Genomic DNA, 18,884 nt, shown 5'->3' with positions numbered 1-18,884 from the left:
AGACAATCAAAGCTATAAAAGATCAAATGCACCCAAACGCATAAAGCACTTTTACAGTAGTATTGGGGATGAAACCTTGTCTGAACCTGTAGAAAAATACGTTGTATACAACAGCACGTTGGCTTGGAAGTGAATTAAAATGCAGTATTTAGAGATATGCGGTGATCCATCCATTTTCTATGCCACATTGATCATGATCATTGATCATGATCAAGCAAAACAAACACCGACCGACGACAGTGACAGGACGTATTGCGCATGCGCGTTCAAGATCCACTTGCACGCTCCGTGATAGTAGAGGCGCGCGAACAGAATCTGCTGTGCACCTGGAGAAGAAGTGTCCTCTTCAAACGTTCCACTTCCCAGCAGGTAAGCTAAGTGAAAAGTCCAACCCATTTCTATATTAATGCTGTAAATAAACGTGGAGAGTTTATTATTTTCACTTGGGAATCACACTCCGGCAGTCTTTGTTGTTGAAGAGGAGCTCAGACTAGCAAGAGGCGATGGCGATGTCGTCAACTTGTTGATGTAGCCGCTTTTAGTTCATTACTGACGGGCAAGGTAAGTCTCTCAAGTATTAAAATACATATTTTTCACATTTGTTTTAAGTGCAACGTGTTAATGTCGTTGTTCTTTATACTAGTGATATGGCTGTGAAGTTCTGTGTCGAAATAATACATTGAACGAGTAGGAACGGTAATATCTATTTCTTTTATTCACCTGAATACGCATTTCAGTTATCGAGACACTTTACTTTGATTACTTCACTTCGCTCTGCAAGAGCACAGCTATATTTTATTTATTCACACAGTATTTTAAAATTCCAATTGTCTGTGTTTCATCATTGGTCCATTAAGAAAGCGTCGTTGTAGTTCTTGTTTGGTTCTGTGGGTAGCAGTGTACTTGACCTGCTGATGCTACAATGTAACATTATCTCTTACATTTGATACATCATCAAAAATGGGGAGGAAAAACACCTTGAACTTGGATTTGTTTAGTACTCCTGTGATCATTTATTCATGGACATTCTGGAGACATACTGTATAAACTAATAGGTGAATTAACTGCTTAAAGAGGAAGAATAGACTTAGACTTATTTGAGCTTCAAGAAAGATTTATTCATTCATTTTCTGTGTCGCTTAATGCTCATTATGCTGGAGCTTACCCCAACTGACTTTGGGCGAGAGGCGGGGTACACTCTTGACTGGTCCCCATCCAATTGAAGGGCACCAGAAAGATTTATATACAGTATAAATTTTGATTTGACTTTACAACACAGGCAAGTGAATTTACCACTCCCGTGGTTTAGATTGCACAGCACCAATCCCTAGAAGTCAGTGTACAGGTTTTCAACTTGAGAAAATGTTTGTGTTTGTGTGTTTACAAGTGTGTCTCTTTCTTTTGTCAGTTAGTTTGCTACGTAAACTACAAGGGGTGCTCATTAGAGATTTCCCGTGATCGACTTTTAAATTATGCATTACACATGCGTAATTTAAATCTCAAAGGTCACGTGGTTATTTGTAGATTTGTAGGTCTGACCTCATATCTTTCTTTTACTGTTGCTACTAATATGGGATTAAGAATGATAATTGGATTGTTTGAATGCCTCATATGATGTAGTGAAACACTGGCATGGTCAGGTCAAGCGTGGTTGGACATTGGTGAAAACAGCTCCAAGTCCCATGAAACCACAGTTCCTCCGTTGTTGAAGACAAGAACTAAGAACGAGAGGCTGCCATTTTGGAGGATTGCCGCATAAACATTCGCCAGCTAGCCCAAGAAAAAAATTCTCCATGTCCATTTGCTCATTCAAAATTGTCTGCATGATGGATTCCCAGGTTAACACCTTTCCAGAAGCAGGAACAAGTCAAGTACATCCAAGCTCTGGCCATGTGTCAAGAAAACCAGGAGGAGTTCTCATCACGCTGGATAAATGTAGCACCATCACTTTTATCCAGAGACTACAACCCAGTTGAAGCAATACTCACCCCCAAAAAAGGATGGGCCGGGTCATTCTCACAGTCTTATGGGATCTTCGCCATTTCCTGGCAGAGGGTGCTACAATTACCCCGACTTACTATGCTGAACTGCTGCAGAAATTGCTGCAGAAGAGGCAATCCAAACCGAGGGGCATTCTGATCATAGGTTTCCACCTGCTGCAGTACAATGCATGCCCAGACAGAAGTTACATTCTTGTGACTGGAAATATTCCTCCCTTATTCTTCTGACCTTTGACTGTCACCCCATTCCAACCATGAAATGATTTTTGAATGGCAGACCAAGGTCTCTCAGAAAGACTCATAACCCTGGCAAGTTTTTTTTCCTCGCATTCCATGGGAAGAGGGTCATACTCCTAAGTTAGTGCTTGCCTGATAGTTTATGACTTAAAAAAAAAATCTTTTCCCATGTTACTCCTTAAATTAATAAAAATCCTAAGTATTTTTCGCATTGAAACTAAGAACTTAACTCCTTTTCTAGTGTTTTTGAGTCTTTACGCTAATACTCTCAACTTACAGTAAATGGACTGGCAGGTTCCATCTTAGGTCTTTGGCACAGTCATAGAGTGTTTTAGTGAAGACTCCTCACTGCCAAAACAGCGGCCGGATTCCTGCGGCTGTATTCTCTGTCAGACTTGGATGACTGGGACACTGGTTTAGACACGTTTTGATGCTTGGATGTGTTGCAAGAAATAAACAGCGGCAAAATAGTTGATACTAGAGCTTAAGTACACTTTGTTATATATCTGTACTACCATAAACACGCCAGAAAAAGTCATCACTTAAATCAATACACAGACTAAGAAAAGGGACCTAGCACCAGTTTAGACCTAGACCTAGCACTAGTTTAGAGTCCTGTGCAACAAGATGCTGCTTGTAGTTTACTTATTGACAGTACTACTCTTGTGTGTATTTTGTATTAGTTTATTGTGCTGTATGCTCCTTTAGCAATGTGTGGTAATGAAAGAAAAGTTTTCACATAAGCAACTTTGACTGCTTAATCCAAATTTAAACCATACTCCAAAAGCCTAGATTGGTTATGTTTTTATATTGATATACAGGCATCAATTAAACCGTTGTTGGAATTGTCCTTTTGGTAATGTTGCGTTGAGGCATGGTGGGTTAAGATGTCTGTATTTTAAACACAGTGTCGTCCTAGGGGACTTTTGCTTTCTGACACACCCTCCAATTTAACTTCCTGTTTCTCTGATAGCTGACTTGATAGAATGCCAGTCTGACTCACCCAGACATACAGTATGCCATGTTGAAATGGACAACAGTTGTTAAACATATATTAACAACAAACATATTATATATAAACATTATCTATACCAAGTATGGAGTCACATTGACATTACATCTCAGTGTTATCCCAGATTTTTATTTTCTATTTTTTATATATACAGTACTAACAAAGGAAGATGCCCTTTCAATTTTTCTTCAGAATAATACTCGCATAAGGAAGTGTCAATCCTGTCATAATGCATTATGTTTTAGGTTTCATTGCCTGATATCTTCAGTGCTCAGTCTGTATACATCACTGCTTTTACTCAGCCTTAAGATGCCCAATTCAATGTCCTCACTCTTCCACATGACTGGCTAATGCTTAAGGCTTAATATACTGTACATTGACAGATCCTGTAGCGAGATGCACAGAAGACCCTCGCTATTTGCAGGGGTTAGTCGTACACAATCCAAGCTTAAGCCCTATAATATGCCTCATACACGTATTAAAGCATTTTAATTGTAAAATGTATAGCTCCTCCAACACTAATGAGTGGTAATGAACAATGATGATGACAGTGGTGATCAAGACATGGATGGCAGAGCATTTCAAACAAAGACTTGAAACTAACTCCTTTCCTGTGGATGTGGAGCCAACTGCAGGAAGTATAAACTACAAACGAAAGCCCTCAGCCCGTCAGACCTCACACCACCATGTACTGTAGAGAGACAAAGCACAATTGGACTGGTTTTCCCACAAATAAAAAAACTATTTTTTTTATTTAAAAATTAGCTAATTTTTAGGGATCCACTGTACTAGACTTACTTAATACCACCAGGTAAATCAAGGCAGTTTAAATTAAAACGACTAGATTATTTTAGCTACACTTTAATTCTGTTACATTGATATTGTGCGTCTTTGAATGTCCCACTGACCAACTGACTACATACAGGCTCAAAAGTCCTAAATCTGCACGTTGATTGATCATAAACGCTTTAGGTATGCTAAATGTTATTAATGCCCATGATATTAAATGGGTAACCTCATAATTACTACTCTCATTCAGTCAGTGGTTGTAAATGCCATGTTGTGCCAACCTCAGCTTCTCTGTCATGCACCAAAACGTGTTGAGTCGGACAGGGTTACTGGAAATACGACTCGTGGGTATTTGTGTAGTCTACGGCTATCTTTATGGGGAATTAGCTCAAATGGTAGAGCGCTCGCTTAGCATGCGAGAGGTAGCGGGATCGATGCCCGCATTCTCCAGTTGCCTTTTTTTTGTCTGTTGTATAATTGCGACACAGAAGTTAAACATTGGGCTGTAGAGAGCCATTTCATGTTTCTCACTTCTCTTTGTCTCTGCTGCTGTCACGGTCAAACCACAACAGTGCCAAAGCTAAGTTTGTTCAGGACAGAAGTAAACCCTAAAACTAAAGTAAACCCTAAAACTAAAGCTTTTCTTTTTATTAAGATTAAGAAGATATATGATTGGAGGAATTCATTGTAACCTAATCAAATGAGACGTAACAGAACACACTCACCTGGACTTTACATTAAACATGCAGACTGTGAAAAATGACAAATGGCATTTGCTCTCCATTTGGTTTGTGGTCAAAATGCTAAAAGACATGCTACCATACAGTACATTAAATGTAATACAGATACTGTATCCTCAAAGTTTTGTAATCATTATAAAAATGGTCAAGGACTTACAGACAATTAATTGCCAAAGGTGTGGACTCGAGTCACGTGACTAGGATTTGAGTCAGACACAAGTGACAATTTTGATGACTTTGGACTCCACAATATCATCAAAGGCTTGCAAGTCGACTTGGACTTTGACATCAATGACTCGGGACTTAACTCGAACTTTAGTTTGATGACTTGAAAATACTTGAGATTTTCAATGAGTGCGTTGAGTAAATTGTCAAATATGTCAGCACTCTTATTCTGTGACTTTTAGTCGTGTCAAAAAAAAAATAAAACAATTCAAAATGCATCCATTGTATTTGTCAAATTTAATAGATTGTTACATTGTTAAAATGACATTTTATTTGGCAAGCACTAGGGTCACAAGACACGCGAGAGGAAATGATTGGGTCCACGAAATGAGGCGAGATTTTAACATTAATTTTAAGAAAAGTACAATGAAAAGATATGGAAATTTATGGAACAAACTTTGGTGACCCAGTGGTTAGACTTTGTTAGTGGTTAGCATGTTGGCCACGCAGTCAGGAGATCTGGAAGATCTGTGTTTGTATTTCTGTTTGGGCATCGCTGTGTAGAGTTTGCGTGTTCTCCACCTGCATGTGTGGGTTTTCTCCAGGTGCTGCGGCTTCCTCCCACTTTCCAAAAATATGCATGTTAGGTTAATGGGAGACTCTAAATTGTCCATAGGTGTGAATGGTTGTTTGTCTATATGTGCCCTGTGTCTGGCTGGCAACCATTCCAGTGTGTATGCCCAAAGTCAGCTGAGATACCTCCATGAGCCAAATGGGGACAAGCGGCATAGAAAATGGATGGATTAATTGAACTTTGGAATTTAATAACAATGCCACCGCGTAGTGTATTTGTCATAAAAATAATAAGACAGTCGACGCAGTATAGGGACATCTTTTTTCACCACATTTTTACACATTATTGTATACGTGACTTTGGGGGCATTTTATTAATCCTTTCCACATTTAATAATGAAGTTGTTGTGTAATGTTGTGTCGGCAAAAACTTTTAAATGTTTTGAATGGTGATATCACTGGCTTTTTTCATTTTTTTTTCCATTTCATCAAAGGCTCCTGAGGCCAAAACTGAGAAGTACTTGTAAACAAATCAACTGTATGACTGATAGTGTAAATGAGTCAGCAGCTGCAAATGAAAGGCACCATCTACTGAGCTTTTAGTGAACATTTGTTAATCAATGTCTATGCTCATTGTAGCGACATGTTCAGTCATGTACACACTATTGTCCCTTACTTGAATTTTTTCGACACAAATTGTGAAACTACATTTGACATATGACAAATGTTGCAGCATCTACACAGAGAAGATAAAAAAACACATGCACAGCTTTTTTGTAGGATACACACGCACACACACGCACAGAGTGGGTGTTAATTGTGAAATGCTATGAATCAGAGTCTGAAGACTTTTCACTTACTGGCCCACATTTTGCCAAGCTGAAAATGGTGTGTGATTGATGTTGGAGATGAGGGCAGTATTTAAGTTTGAAAACATTCTTCGATGTGTTTTAATTGTGAATACCAGACAAAACAATGAAGTTGTCCAGTCCACCTGAAATGGAAGGACTAAATGAGCAAATGAAAAGTCATTTTTGTTGTGTTTTAAGACCCTAATTTTGATTAAATCTGTGCTGGACAGGTATCTCACCAGCAATAAATAAAATAATACTGTCAGTACAAATCAAATACTCTGTCAATAGTTCTCAATTATTTTCGGTCATGCCCGCCCTTGGGGACACATAAAAAAAAAAAAACTATTCAGAGCCTGTAGTATTTATGTAGTTATCTGTACAAACCACTGTATGAGTTGCTGGCACCAGCATCGTTCAAGCATGACTAAAGACACTAACAGACCTGCTAACACTCAAGAAATTTTAGTCTAGAATAGTATATTCAGTACTGCCTCTCACACCCCCAACACCTCACCGCACCCCACCCCACAAGGGCACCCCACTTTTTGAGAAGCACTGAATATTTTGCACCCCCGGTCCCTAGTCTTTAATGTTGTTGGTGTATTGATTTCTTTCAGAAAGTTAACTTGCTTGTCAAACTAATCAAAAAGTATTTCTTTCTGTTGAATATAATCTATCAATCTAGTAACCTTTTCTTTGTGTCTTGTTGAAGGTCTGAAGATGCCAGATTTTCTTGGTTCCCTCACCACGGAAGCTGTCCTCTCTAAAACCATTTCCTTGGACAACTTCAACACCTTTGCTCAGTCCACAGAGCCAAACCCAGCTGTCGCCATCGCCATCAGTGGCAACATCAGTAACGTCAGCCAACAAGGATTCCTTCGCTGCACCTACAAAGAGGACTTCAAACGTATCCTCCTCCCTGCCATTTACACATTAGTCTTTCTGCTTGGCCTCCCTCTTAATGCTGCTGTCATACAAAAAATATGGAGGAGGAGGTCAAATCTGTCCCGCAACAACATCTACATGCTCAACTTGGCCGTGGCTGACTTGTTGTATGTGATGTCACTTCCCCTGCTCATCTACAACTATGCCAGTAATGACTACTGGCCCTTTGGGGACTTTACATGTAAGCTGGTTAGATTTCAGTTCTACAGGTGAGATTATTTTGTAACAAGCTGTTGGTTATTTTTATATATACAGTCATCCCTTACCACTTCACGCTTCAAATTTTGCGGCTTCACTATGTCACACTTTTTCAAAAACAAATGAATTAATAAATCATGCTGTTTTGTGGTGGAATACAATTAGTCAAGACATATGCATATTGAAACAAATGGTACATATTTTGCCTAAAATAAGAATTTTTAAGCATAAAATGGCTAAAAGAACTAAAATACAAATATAATATGCAGTATTTTCACTGGTCACTAGGTGTGAGTAATGACCGGTGATACACACAAGCGCCAGACTTGATCGCCGGGACAACAGGATTTTATTGCAGGTTTGAATTATTTAGTGGCACAATAATCCCTAATGAAAATCCCTAATAAAAACACGGGCTACTGTTGCGGCCGTAACCCGCGGCCAGCTGAAACTCAACTGTGAACCCCCGACGGTACTACAAGTATTAATAGCAACACACACAAGCATGAGTCTTAGGTATGTCTTAAATGGCTTATTTTTACTCTTATTATAGTACCGCACAGTGGCCTAGTGGTTAGCCTGTTGGCCTCACAGTCAAGAGATTGTGGGTTTGTATCTCCATTGGAACATCTCTGTGTTTGTTTGCATGTTCCCCCCGTGCGTGCATGGGTTCTCACCTTTACACTTAGGCTCCTGTTATTTCTTGTTTACAACACATTGCTCAACTGTAATGCGCAGGCTAAAGGATCACTGCAGGGACGCAAGAGACGGCCACGGCTTTAAACATACTGTACAGTAGCATGCTACCGAGCTAACTAGTTAGCCTCCAATTTGTTTATTCTGAACTTAAGAAAGGGTTTCAAACGGAATGGGGAAGAAGGACAAAGTAAGAAGCCCAAAACATACCACTTCCACCCGTAATGGGACGAGTACTTTTTTTCTTATCATGTCGGACATGCCATGGCTGACTACATGCAGTTTGAAGGTGATGTAATCTAATGTCATGTCTCATCGGTGTAACATTACTGATGCCTAGTGACCAGAATACTACATATAACTTGTTTTTCAACATTTTTTGACCAATAGTCCATAGTCAACCACGAAACAGCGGCCATTTATTGATTAAGGGACAACTGTACAGGTATAAAGGTGACTGTAGGGGTGTTATGTTACATCTACATAATGTTAAAAAACGTATTTAGAAGGGCGTAAATATGTTTTTTATGCTCTAACTACAAAAATATTGGATTTATAAATAAGGACTCCTACTTCGCAGGAATTCACTTATCAAGGTCGGGTCTGGAACCAATCAACCGCGATAAACAAGGGATTACTGTACAGTAGTAGTATTGTTTCCTAATCTGAAACTATCATATGTGTAACTGTGGAACTGTCATATGAATGTAAAAAGTTTTAACTTAAGAATCTTAATTTAAGTGATTAGTAAGAGAGCCGTTATGTGAAGGTGTAGCAGATATGCTTGCCACAAATAGCCAAAGAAACAGCCAAACATGCATGTGGATACTGTAATATGCTTCTGCTCTTACATAACATCATGCATGACTGGTTTTAACGCTGAAGTTTTGTGGGATTTTAAAAAATATTGTTCGAATTGGGCAGCACTTGTGGTCAGCACATCGGCCTCACACCCATGGCCTCTCTGTGTGGAGTTTGCTTGCTCTCTTCATGCTTGCATGGGTTTTCTCTGGGTACTAAAATAGTTAACTGGAGACTGTAAATTGTCCATAGATGTGAAAGTGAGTGTGAATGAATGTTTTTTCCATATGTGCCCTGTGATAATACAGTATGTGCCCAAAGTCAGCTGGGGTAGGTTCATTCATGACTCTGAACAGGATAGGCAGTAGAAATATTATTTTTTTCCTAGTTTAGACTGACAGTATTTTTTCTCCTGTCGTCTTATTACAGTAATCTTCATGGCAGTATCCTCTTCCTCACCTGCATCAGTGTTCACCGGTACCTTGGTATCTGTCATCCTCTGGAAACATGGCACAAGCAAGGCGGGCGCAGGCTGGCCTGGATTATATGTGGAGCAGTGTGGCTGGTGGTGGCCCTCCTCTGTGCACCAACATTTCACTTTGCCTCAACGGGAATTCAGCGGAATCGCACAGTTTGCTACGATTTAAGCACGCCAAAGCAGTCTGTGGACTATTACCCATATGGCATGGCTCTCACCTGTCTGGGCTTCCTGTTACCTTTTATGGGTGTGATGATGTGCTACTGCAGAATGGCCCTTATTCTGTGCCGCCCGGTGACCTGCCAAGGTGTCAATGGTCAGATAAGGGAGAAACGAGACAAGGCAGTGAAGATGATCATTGTGGTTGCTGCTGTGTTTTCCATCAGCTTTCTGCCCTTTCACCTCACCAAAACCTTATACCTGGTGGTCCGAACCCTGCCTAGTGTGTCTTGTGAGACTAGAAACCTGTTTTCAGTTATCTATAAGAGCACCAGACCATTTGCTAGTATGAACAGCTTTCTGGATCCCATTCTGTTCTATTTCACTCAGCCACATTACCGACAGAGTACCAAAAGGTTAATCCTCAGAGTCACCACCCTCAGGGACAAGAGCAGCAGCGACTAAAAGTCCCAGTTTCTAACATAGTTTACTCCTAACTTACTGTGAGAGGCACTGAAAATGTGGAAAACATTTGATGAATTAATGAAATCATCAGCCAGACTGTAACTTGTATTTTGCGTTGCTCATGTAAGAGAAAGGCCTAAATCACTGTAAACGCTGTGCCAGTTTAAATAATGCACTAGATTTGAACATTGAAGACTGTTTGTATAAAGTGTTTTATATTTCCCAGCAACAGAGCACTTTGAACTTTACATTGATTGATTTTGTGATGACCACTGACTGCATGGATTGTCATTTTAAGTAACCCTGTGTATGACAGCAACTTTGGCTGGAATCCACAATGACTATAACCCATTTAAATGTAGTAACATTTCATCTGCTTTCTGGCTGTGTGTTATGGTGGATATTTTGGAACCAAGACTAAAAATATTGCTTCAGCATTAGCTCTATATTGGACTTTCTTGCAGGTGCATGCATTGTTGCCAGTATTTTGCCACTAGATGGCGTAGGTGTCCCACGTCACTAAAACTGGTCATCTTTTTGTACAGTACAGTATTGGAAGGTTTTTATTCTATTAAATTAATACTACTGCGTTTTTCTGTATGTTAAGTATCAGAATGCAATCGTAAATACTGCCTGAGAACTAATTTGGTGTCTGTCAGCCTGACGTCTGATGTGCAAATATTCATTTTTCTGCCAACCCCAAGTGCTTTTTGTGACGACACTGTGATGCTGCGCTAGATTAACACGTTGACTGATAGGTTTTTGTTTTGCATTTTACAGTTCTGGGGCATTAAGTTTATAGCAAATAGTACGGTAGCGCTTTGAAAATACTGTACTTCATTAATGAGATTACTGTCAAGTATATTATGTCAAATTGACTGTGCCAACACGTTTTTTATGTGTTGTAATGCTTATATAATTTGCTATAACACTGCATATATTTGGGAATAGAGTTTCGTTTCTGTTACATGGTTTTGCTGAAGATGTTATTGGATGTTGTCATGAAGAAACAAAGTTGACACTTTAAACTGTGATTGTGAATGTTTCACTTGTACACTCATACTAATGGCAATTTGTTGTATTGTAAATGGACAGGGACTGCTGCATGTTTACATCAGGTGCGACACGTTCCTCATTTTTTAATGGCCTGTGAGACATTCGTACACAAAATTATGCACGGCCTCTCATCACAACAATTACAAACTATGCTTTGCTACCTATAACAACGTTTAGATGTGATTTTCTTTAGTACAGAGCACATTTTGATCTACATTGATTTGATTCGAAGTAAACAAAAGTTGAAGAATATCATATAAAATGTCCCCTGCATTCTACATTTTCTGTAGCAGAAGTTTGGGCATCCCTGGTTAAGTTACTTTGGCTTCAATCATTTGCATCCACCTGTCATGCTCTCTATTACCCTGGTGGGGGCACTGTAGCCAAAGTACTGTGTTTCTGTGCATTTTCTCCTTTAGAACAAAAGGGCTTGTAATGTTCGCAGAGGCCTTATGAATGTGGAGAGTTAAACGTTTTCTTTCTTATTAACTGACTATCTTAAGACCCTTTGTAGTCTTTTTCCCCAAATATTTAAAAGCTACAACTGTAATCTACTTTTAATGAATCAGAAATGCAACAAAGATAACTAATTTGAACTAGGATTCTGCAGTTACATCTAGTTTGTGTCCTGCACCAGCCTCCTCTTATCTAAAATGACCTAAACAAAAAGCTTTTCCTCTCTATCCCCGAGGGGGTTATGACAGCCCCTATCCCCCTTGTCCCGCCCACCCCCTCTTGCCCTATCTCAGCATTAACATGCACAAAAAACAACACAAGTCACGGAAATCCAAATCATGCCAAAAATAAGGAATCCGCAAACAGTTCTGGGAATAAGCAGAGACTGATGGGAGAGTCGGACCCCTGCAGGCGTGCTGACCTGCTTAATGGGCAACAATGGAGAGACAGTGAGGACAAAAAAAGTTGCAAGGGGATTCGACTGTGGACTCACGAACATGTGCTTTTCAACAACAGAGGGGCAACCTGCGAGGTGGAAATTTATTAATTCAAACAGCATCTGCAAGGCTGCAACGTGTGTGTGACATGCAACAAAGAGACATGAACAATGGCAGAGAGAAACAAGAGGAGAGCACCAGTGTACCGCAGCGTCTCTTTTAAAAAGTTGGGCTCATGGGGCGCCAATAGAAGCGAGGAGCAACCGGACAAATGTGACGATTTGGAGGCAGCCGGTGGCTCTCTTCCGTCGGAGCCAAGCGGGGTAGAGCAGCGTCATGTCAGTGCGCCAAGAAAAGTTTCCAAAATCTCTGCCACCACAACCGCCGCGACCGCAGAGCCAAAGAAAGCCTCCTCCGCCCCTCTCTCCTCCATTTCTCCCTCTATCCGCCAGCTCACCGAGAGATTCAGCAGCAGTGGAGGCTCCGGGAGGACCCACGAAGCCTGGCCGGGAGACGGAGCAGCAGTGCCGCGTGGGAACAGCACTCTTCCCCGTTCTTCGTCAAAGTATCAGGATGTTGGTGCAGGATACCCTCTGGACAAGTCTTTTCTAGACAAAGTACAAAAGTTTCACTCGGGCATCGAGTCTGTGTCTGGCTCAGACTCTGAGAAAAAAAGTGAAAAGCGGACTTTTACAACCGACAACTCTGGTAAGAGAGATTCTTTTTGCACCTCTTATCCCCCGAAGACTTTTAGCATTAACTATGACAACGATGCCACTATTAGAGAACCTTGTAAATCTAACAAAACCACACATTTCAGTGAATTTATTCCCTTGAACGCTGATAAATGGCCAAGTGTGACCAAAATAAGACAGCTGTTTGATGAGAGACAAGGCAAGGCCACACAGCAGCTCAAGACTGACACGGACGACCATTTAAACCAGGCTGGTGACCCAGAGAGCGACCAGCTTTTGGATAAAAGCAATAAACTTTCACCTTTCTCCTCACCTAATGAAGCCACAACTTTATCTTGGCCCGGGGCGAGCTTAGTTGAAGGGCAGAGCATAAAGAGCACACTTTGTGACACTATGGACTTACATTCCAAAATCTACCAGCAACAGTACTCGCTTGATGAGGAGGCGAGTTTTAGTAACGATAAAGTCAGAAATAACTTTCACAACAGCCACAGCAGCATTGGTAGTTGTTCTCAGGGTAGCCAAAAAAATAACTCATCTCCATTAAGCTCAGAGGCAGAGTCTGCTTCTAAGACCCCCTCATTGATAGAGTTGACACCTGACCCCCACCCTGACCTTCAGACCTCTGCTACTACTTCCCGGAGCAGTTCCTCGAGCCGGGATGCCTCCTCCTGCGGCTCCTTTCTTCAGGAACCGATAGTGAGGGAGAGAAGGGTTAGACAGGGGGTCGGGCTGCCCAGGGATAGTTTACATTCCTTACATAGCTCCTCTACAGCAGAGGCCTCCCCCTCCTTCTCCCCCTTGTATGCTCCAGCTCCAGATAAAGCCATTACCTTCTCTACTGTAGCTCCCTCCACAGCCCATGTAAGAGTTGACCCTCCGCGCAGCTCCTGCTGGAGGTTTAGCTCTGGAGACGAAGAGGAGGGGCGCAGCCGTAGAAAAAGAGGAGGTTGGAGTGGCCCCTCTCATCCTTTGATTGGTTATTTATCACACAGTAAAAATGGCCGGTGGCGTGCCAAGGGCATTGGTCGGTCTTCAGGCAGTGAGGAGGAGAGCCCTGGTTCTTTAGGCCCGTCCGCTCGAGAGGCAGTACGCCGCCGTTCTCTGAGAAAGAAGAAGCGGTTCTGTGGCCATGATGAAGATAATGATGGCGAATCGGAAGACAGCGACAGCGACAGTCCCTTGACCATGGAGCACTTCGATAGGCACCGCCAGGCGACCACAAGAGGAGAATTTGTGCTGAGATTATCACGAAGCCACTCGGCAAGAGAAGCCACCATTCATAGTAACAGAGCCAAGGTGCAGCAACATTGGGAGCACATCAGCTCACCTGTGGCATCCACATCGCTTCCTGGTGTGTCACGAGTGTCAAAAGTCAACATCCCCTCTTTTGTTCCCAGTCCTGGTGGCTCCCGATGCAGCAGTCGATATTCCAGCACTGAGACACTGAAGGAGGAAGACCAGGCTAGCTGCACCAACAGGTTTTTTAACACTGCTAGAAATGCGTCCTCGTCTGTGTTGAGCAAAACATACTATGGCAATTTTACAATGTACCGTTCCCCTAGTTTTGGACATGGCGATAATTTCCCCCGCACTCAAGTGTGGATGCGCCCCCAGATTGTGCCCTCAGTCACGTCCTCTTCTGTGGGAAGATCAGCTCCAAGGGTTGATGAGACTGTGACATCACAGCAGACAACAGGAAGGGATCGAGGAGAGGATACGAATGGAATATCCAAGTCTAACCCTGATATCACAACAGAAACAATGACTCTTTTAAACTTCCTCAAATCTGACCTGTCAGAGCTCAAAGTGCGGAAAACAAGTGAGGGAGAGAAATGTGGAATGGGCTCGCAGAGTCATGTTGGGCCGTCTGGTCGCCGCCTGTCCTTAAAAGACTTGACAGCTACCCTGCGCCGTGCAAAGTCCTTCACTTATTCAGGCAAGCCCTCGACAGCCGTTCGGTGTTACCTGACAGGTGGTACCACAAAGAGAAGCTCCTCTGAGCAACAGCTTGACTTGGACAGAGAGAATAATGCAGGCAGGGTGTCTGTGTCGGAGAGGGAAGTAGAAAGTGATGGAGGTGATTTTAGGGTCGGAAGAGGACAAAAGTTGTTGGATTATGGGTACGATGACGACGACGAGGAAGTGATGCCTGCTCCATTGCAGGAAAGATATGTGCAGGAAGCCAGGCAGGTTATTCAGGATATCTGCCAGATGAACACCAAAGATGATGATGACGATGATATTGATGACGTGACAACAGTGAATGACGTCCAGAAAACAAATGAGGAGAAGAGGAAAGGAGCGAGCATGGAAGGTGAGGCAGAAACAGACCAAGGGGCTGAGTTTAAGACCACAAAGGAAAGCGATAAACACGAGCGGGAGAGAGAGAATGGGGAGAGGGAAAAGAGCGAGAGGGATGAACAAAGTATGCAGCTTGAAAAGATAAACAGTAGAGACACAGACTACCAGGAGAAGGTGAAGAGACAGAACAGAGAGACCGCCAGGGCATTGCAGAAGGGGGACTCGGAGGAAAGCGTCTTCTATGACCGTTCTTTGGATGAACTTTCAGGCCACGAGTCTAGTTTAACAGATGAGGGGATTGTAACAGAACCAGAGATTGGCCCCAGTAACCCCTCTGAGAGGGTTTTCTTGGGGTCAGGAGGGGTTAATTTGGGGTCATGCATTGCTAGGGATGTACTAGGGCAGCCTGTTACCATATGGAAACAATCCGCACTGCACAAGGAGGAAGGGTTTAAGAAAGAAAGTGAGGAAATGATGGAGAACAATACGGGTTGTTCAAATCATCTGAATGAAGTCTGCATACCTCACTCGTCCTGTTTGGATTTGGAAGAGAGTGACGATGCCATCATTACGGACTTGGATGCTATCAAAACTACCAATGAGGCCACCAATGCTGGTAACGTAGGAGGACTCGAAGCACCTGCAACCCCTAGCGCCATCCGTCGAAGGCGCAAGTTCTCCCCTTCTGGCAACATTAACACAGCCTCAGAGGTTAGTAATGGTAACACAGACTCAATAGCAGCTGATGTAAATGTGGAGTCCACTGTTTATCGCTCCCTTAGTGATCCTATGCCTCATAGAAGCTCCTCTGTGGCAGAAGAGGACATTTTTTCCTCTGTTGACAGCAACCTTTTAGGCTCTCTTGCTGTCAGAGGAGGGCCACCGGAGTCGCCGGTTATGCCCACTTTAGCAGAATGCAAAGGGAGTGTGGCAAGCGACTTGTCCGTATACAGCGATGGAGGACTCCGGGATGATGTAGTTGGCGACTATAGTGGCGTGATCAGAAGCATTGTCGCCGAGCCAGGAGCTATGGACAGACTGACAGATGATCACAATAATGGTAAAGCTCCCAAGAAGAAATCGTTTAGTGACCCCAGTCGCCGTAGTGATGCATCTCTACTTTCCCACAATGACTGTCAGTCCAGCAGCACTGAGCCAATCAATGAACTGGATCAGACAGGCCTGATCCCACCTTCCAGCAGTGAGCCCATTCTGAGCAAGCAAATAGAAAAAGCATGGAAGGAGGAGGGGCAACATAAACAGGAAGCTGTGACACAATCACATGATTGTCACCATGGAGACAGCAGTGTTGGCATCAAAAAGGCTCGTTGTCAATCCGACAATCCTGACTGTGAAGATGATGTCATAGATCAAAGTAGACAAAAGAAAGCAGAGGAAACTAGGAGGTTTAATTTTGACCTCAAGATCGCCGAAGCGTTATCTCCTCGAATGGTTCGGCGTTCCCCGAGAAAACGTCCAAACAGGCTGGCTCAGTTTTTTTCCCACGAAGACCCCTTAGAGCCCCCAGAACTAGAGGAGCAAGAGGGTCACAATAATGCATTTGAACTCACCCCTCCTCTTCTTGCGTCCAAGCCCAAGAGCAGACCTAAGCATGTACGCCATGCCAGCGAGCCAGCAACTTTCATACCCATCTCGCCACCACCACGACCACAGCCTCTCTCGGGCCAAGCCACTTTGCTAGCCTTGAGGAAGGCCCCTGTGGGTGAGACCCCATCTCTGGAGGATGTGACCCAGAAATACATACTAGACATCAGGACTTCTGAGAGAGTCACAGACTGTCCAGGGCCTCTTCCTCAGACTAGGGATGGGGCTGAAGATTCGGTGTCTTCACCCAGCGCAACCTGCACCAGTCCAATTACAGGAGCTGTACCACAAACTGGTTTGGACCATGGACCATCTGTACCAGCCCCACAGAGGACCAAGCCGAGAGTGGTGAGTCCACATTTATTTTTGTCTCTTTGCTGTACAGTATACCCTGACTTGAAGTTTGGAGGGTAATGAATGAATTAAAGATAAAGGCTTGTAATATGACATAATACACAGTGTCTTAAAACAATCCATAATAGCGTCTGTAACAGTCGGTGCTTTCATATGCTTGAATTATAAGCCATATGGTTAGTTTAAGAGTGCATTTGCAAGTCTACATTAGAGAAAGCATTACAGTCTGAGCTGTGTTCAACAAACATCAGAGGATGTTATTGGTGTGATTAAACAAACGTCAGACAGACGGCATTAGGGAGCCGGCCAAGCCAGTCAAGTGCTCTTGTCTGTTTTCTTTTTATTCCATCCAATATGGATATTGGTGCCAGAATATTAGAGTCAAAAGAGAGAGAAAGCGACATGACACAGTGAGCAGCGTACTTTGATACATATGAAATGAGCCTTTATTATTAAATGGCGACACTCGGCGTTGGCGTGAATCAAAGTCTACCAACTGATATTGCCGACATGCATTTGGAAAACTGTTGAATGAATGTTAAATGTGGAAGCGTTTCTCTTGGGATGTTTTGTCTCGAATAATTATATTGGAGCAGGATACGTGGTTTTATGCGATGATTACGGTGTAGAGCAAATAAGACCAGACGGGCGAGAGTCCCTCACGATAGATGATTAGAGACGCACTTTAGTTGTCATAGCCACCAGATTCCATCACACTGTTGCTATGCTGTAGTTCATCCACTATTCTTTACACAATCGTTGGCCACACTTGTCCAATCAAATGATATGCACTATCATTTATTTTGTGCGTCGCTTGTTGTCAACATGTTAATTATTGCGGTGAAAGTTTGCAGTGGTGTAAAACTACACAACATCAAACTGAAAGATGTTTCTAATACTTCATTGGCACGGGGGCAAAATATTAGACTTGGCATGAGTGTGTTGCAGTTCTGCACGACTGCAAACTACAGCCACAATAATAAACATTGTTTAAAGGTAGGTGTTGTTACGAGGCAAACGGCTCTTGTTTCTCAGTAGACTATGCAGTTGTACTTGTAAGTGTAGATTTTTACGTATTGAGACTGTATATGTGTTGATCAGTCGAGTAAACAATTACTTGTTTGGCTGTTGTTGACTGTTTTCACTCTTTCTCTCGTTCTCACCCTTTCCCGCTTCCATAGTTGTTGCCATAGTGAGAGTAGCAGTAGCTGCTGAGTGACCTCAGCCAGCAGGAAATGGCTTTAGGAAAATAGGAAGTTGTTGTGGTTTGAGAAGTGTTTGATGATGTCCAGTAGTGCTGGATAGCGTGTGCGTGTATGAGCGCTACTCACATTAGTGTGTAAAGTTTTGTTTTTTCCTCTTTTGTTTTCTATTTTTGCACATTAGTCTGGAATATGTCAGTTCCTTGTTCCCAACATGCTGTGTTTAGAGCACTGCTCTGCTGCACTGTGACAGTGTGTGTGTGTGTGTGTGTGTGTGTGTGTGTGTGTGTGTGTGTGTGATTTGGACTGAATGTAACAATAACTTTGGCGGGCTGAAAAAAGAGCGTAGACATGATTTGTGGAAGGAGAAAAACGGTGAGGCCAGTGGAGGGAGACGAAAGTTTGGCTTTCAGGAGAATGGAGTTTGGCTTATTTCACTCACAGCTGCCTTGCTTTGTTTTATTGACACCTTTTCTCATCTTGTTCATTTACTCTTCCCTCAACAAATGCTTTTACACCTACACTATCATGACATCCACGTTTATCCGTCAGGTTATAATAAATCTCTTATTCCTTGACTCTGTCTCTCTCTGGAACATAGCAGTGAAGTGAGATCATGTCATTTGTCCTGGCATAAGCAAACTAAGCCAAAATATCAGGTAG

The 18,884-nt window shown here is 42.5% G+C and overlaps 2 protein-coding genes and 1 non-coding gene across 4 annotated transcripts in view; all 3 read left to right on the top strand.

The window, feature by feature from the left end:
• The first annotated feature begins 290 nt into the window (after positions 1-290).
• LOC129190904 (P2Y purinoceptor 3) lies at positions 291-11,551 on the top strand. 2 transcript variants are annotated; one of them, XM_054793645.1, is made up of 4 exons: positions 301-369; positions 465-561; positions 7,083-7,524; positions 9,440-11,551. In XM_054793645.1, exons 3-4 carry the CDS (start codon positions 7,091-7,093, stop codon positions 10,110-10,112), a joined length of 1,107 nt encoding a protein of 368 aa, XP_054649620.1. In that variant the 5' UTR covers positions 301-369; positions 465-561; positions 7,083-7,090; the 3' UTR covers positions 10,113-11,551. The 2 variants fall into 2 exon arrangements, with proteins under 2 accessions (XP_054649619.1, XP_054649620.1); XM_054793644.1 differs by lacking the exon at positions 465-561 and having other exon boundaries at positions 291-369.
• On the top strand, positions 4,416-4,488 carry trnaa-agc (transfer RNA alanine (anticodon AGC)). Its single transcript has one exon. It is a non-coding gene; the product is annotated as a tRNA-Ala (tRNA).
• A 442-nt stretch (positions 11,552-11,993) lies between the features above and the next one.
• The window catches only part of LOC129190902 (rho guanine nucleotide exchange factor 17-like), a 60,471-nt gene continuing 53,580 nt past the window's right edge, over positions 11,994-18,884 (top strand). Inside the window, exon 1 of the mRNA XM_054793642.1 lies at positions 11,994-17,013. Within this exon, the coding sequence (XP_054649617.1) occupies positions 12,232-17,013 (4,782 nt within the window). The 5' untranslated portion in view covers positions 11,994-12,231. The remainder of the gene's footprint in view (positions 17,014-18,884) is intronic.

This window comes from Dunckerocampus dactyliophorus, chromosome 12 (assembly GCF_027744805.1).
Source record: "Dunckerocampus dactyliophorus isolate RoL2022-P2 chromosome 12, RoL_Ddac_1.1, whole genome shotgun sequence".
Taxonomy (NCBI): Eukaryota; Metazoa; Chordata; class Actinopteri; order Syngnathiformes; family Syngnathidae; genus Dunckerocampus; species Dunckerocampus dactyliophorus.
This window is presented reverse-complemented; position numbering and strand designations above follow the sequence as displayed.

Excerpts from the sequence above, each read along its gene's own strand:
- LOC129190904 (XM_054793644.1), top strand. The coding sequence starts at position 7,091 with ATGCCAGATTTTCTTGGTTCCCTCACCACGGAAGCTGTCCTCTCTAAA. Across the intron at positions 7,525-9,439 it reads GTTAGATTTCAGTTCTACAG|TAATCTTCATGGCAGTATCC; the intron begins GTGAGATTATTT and ends GTCTTATTACAG.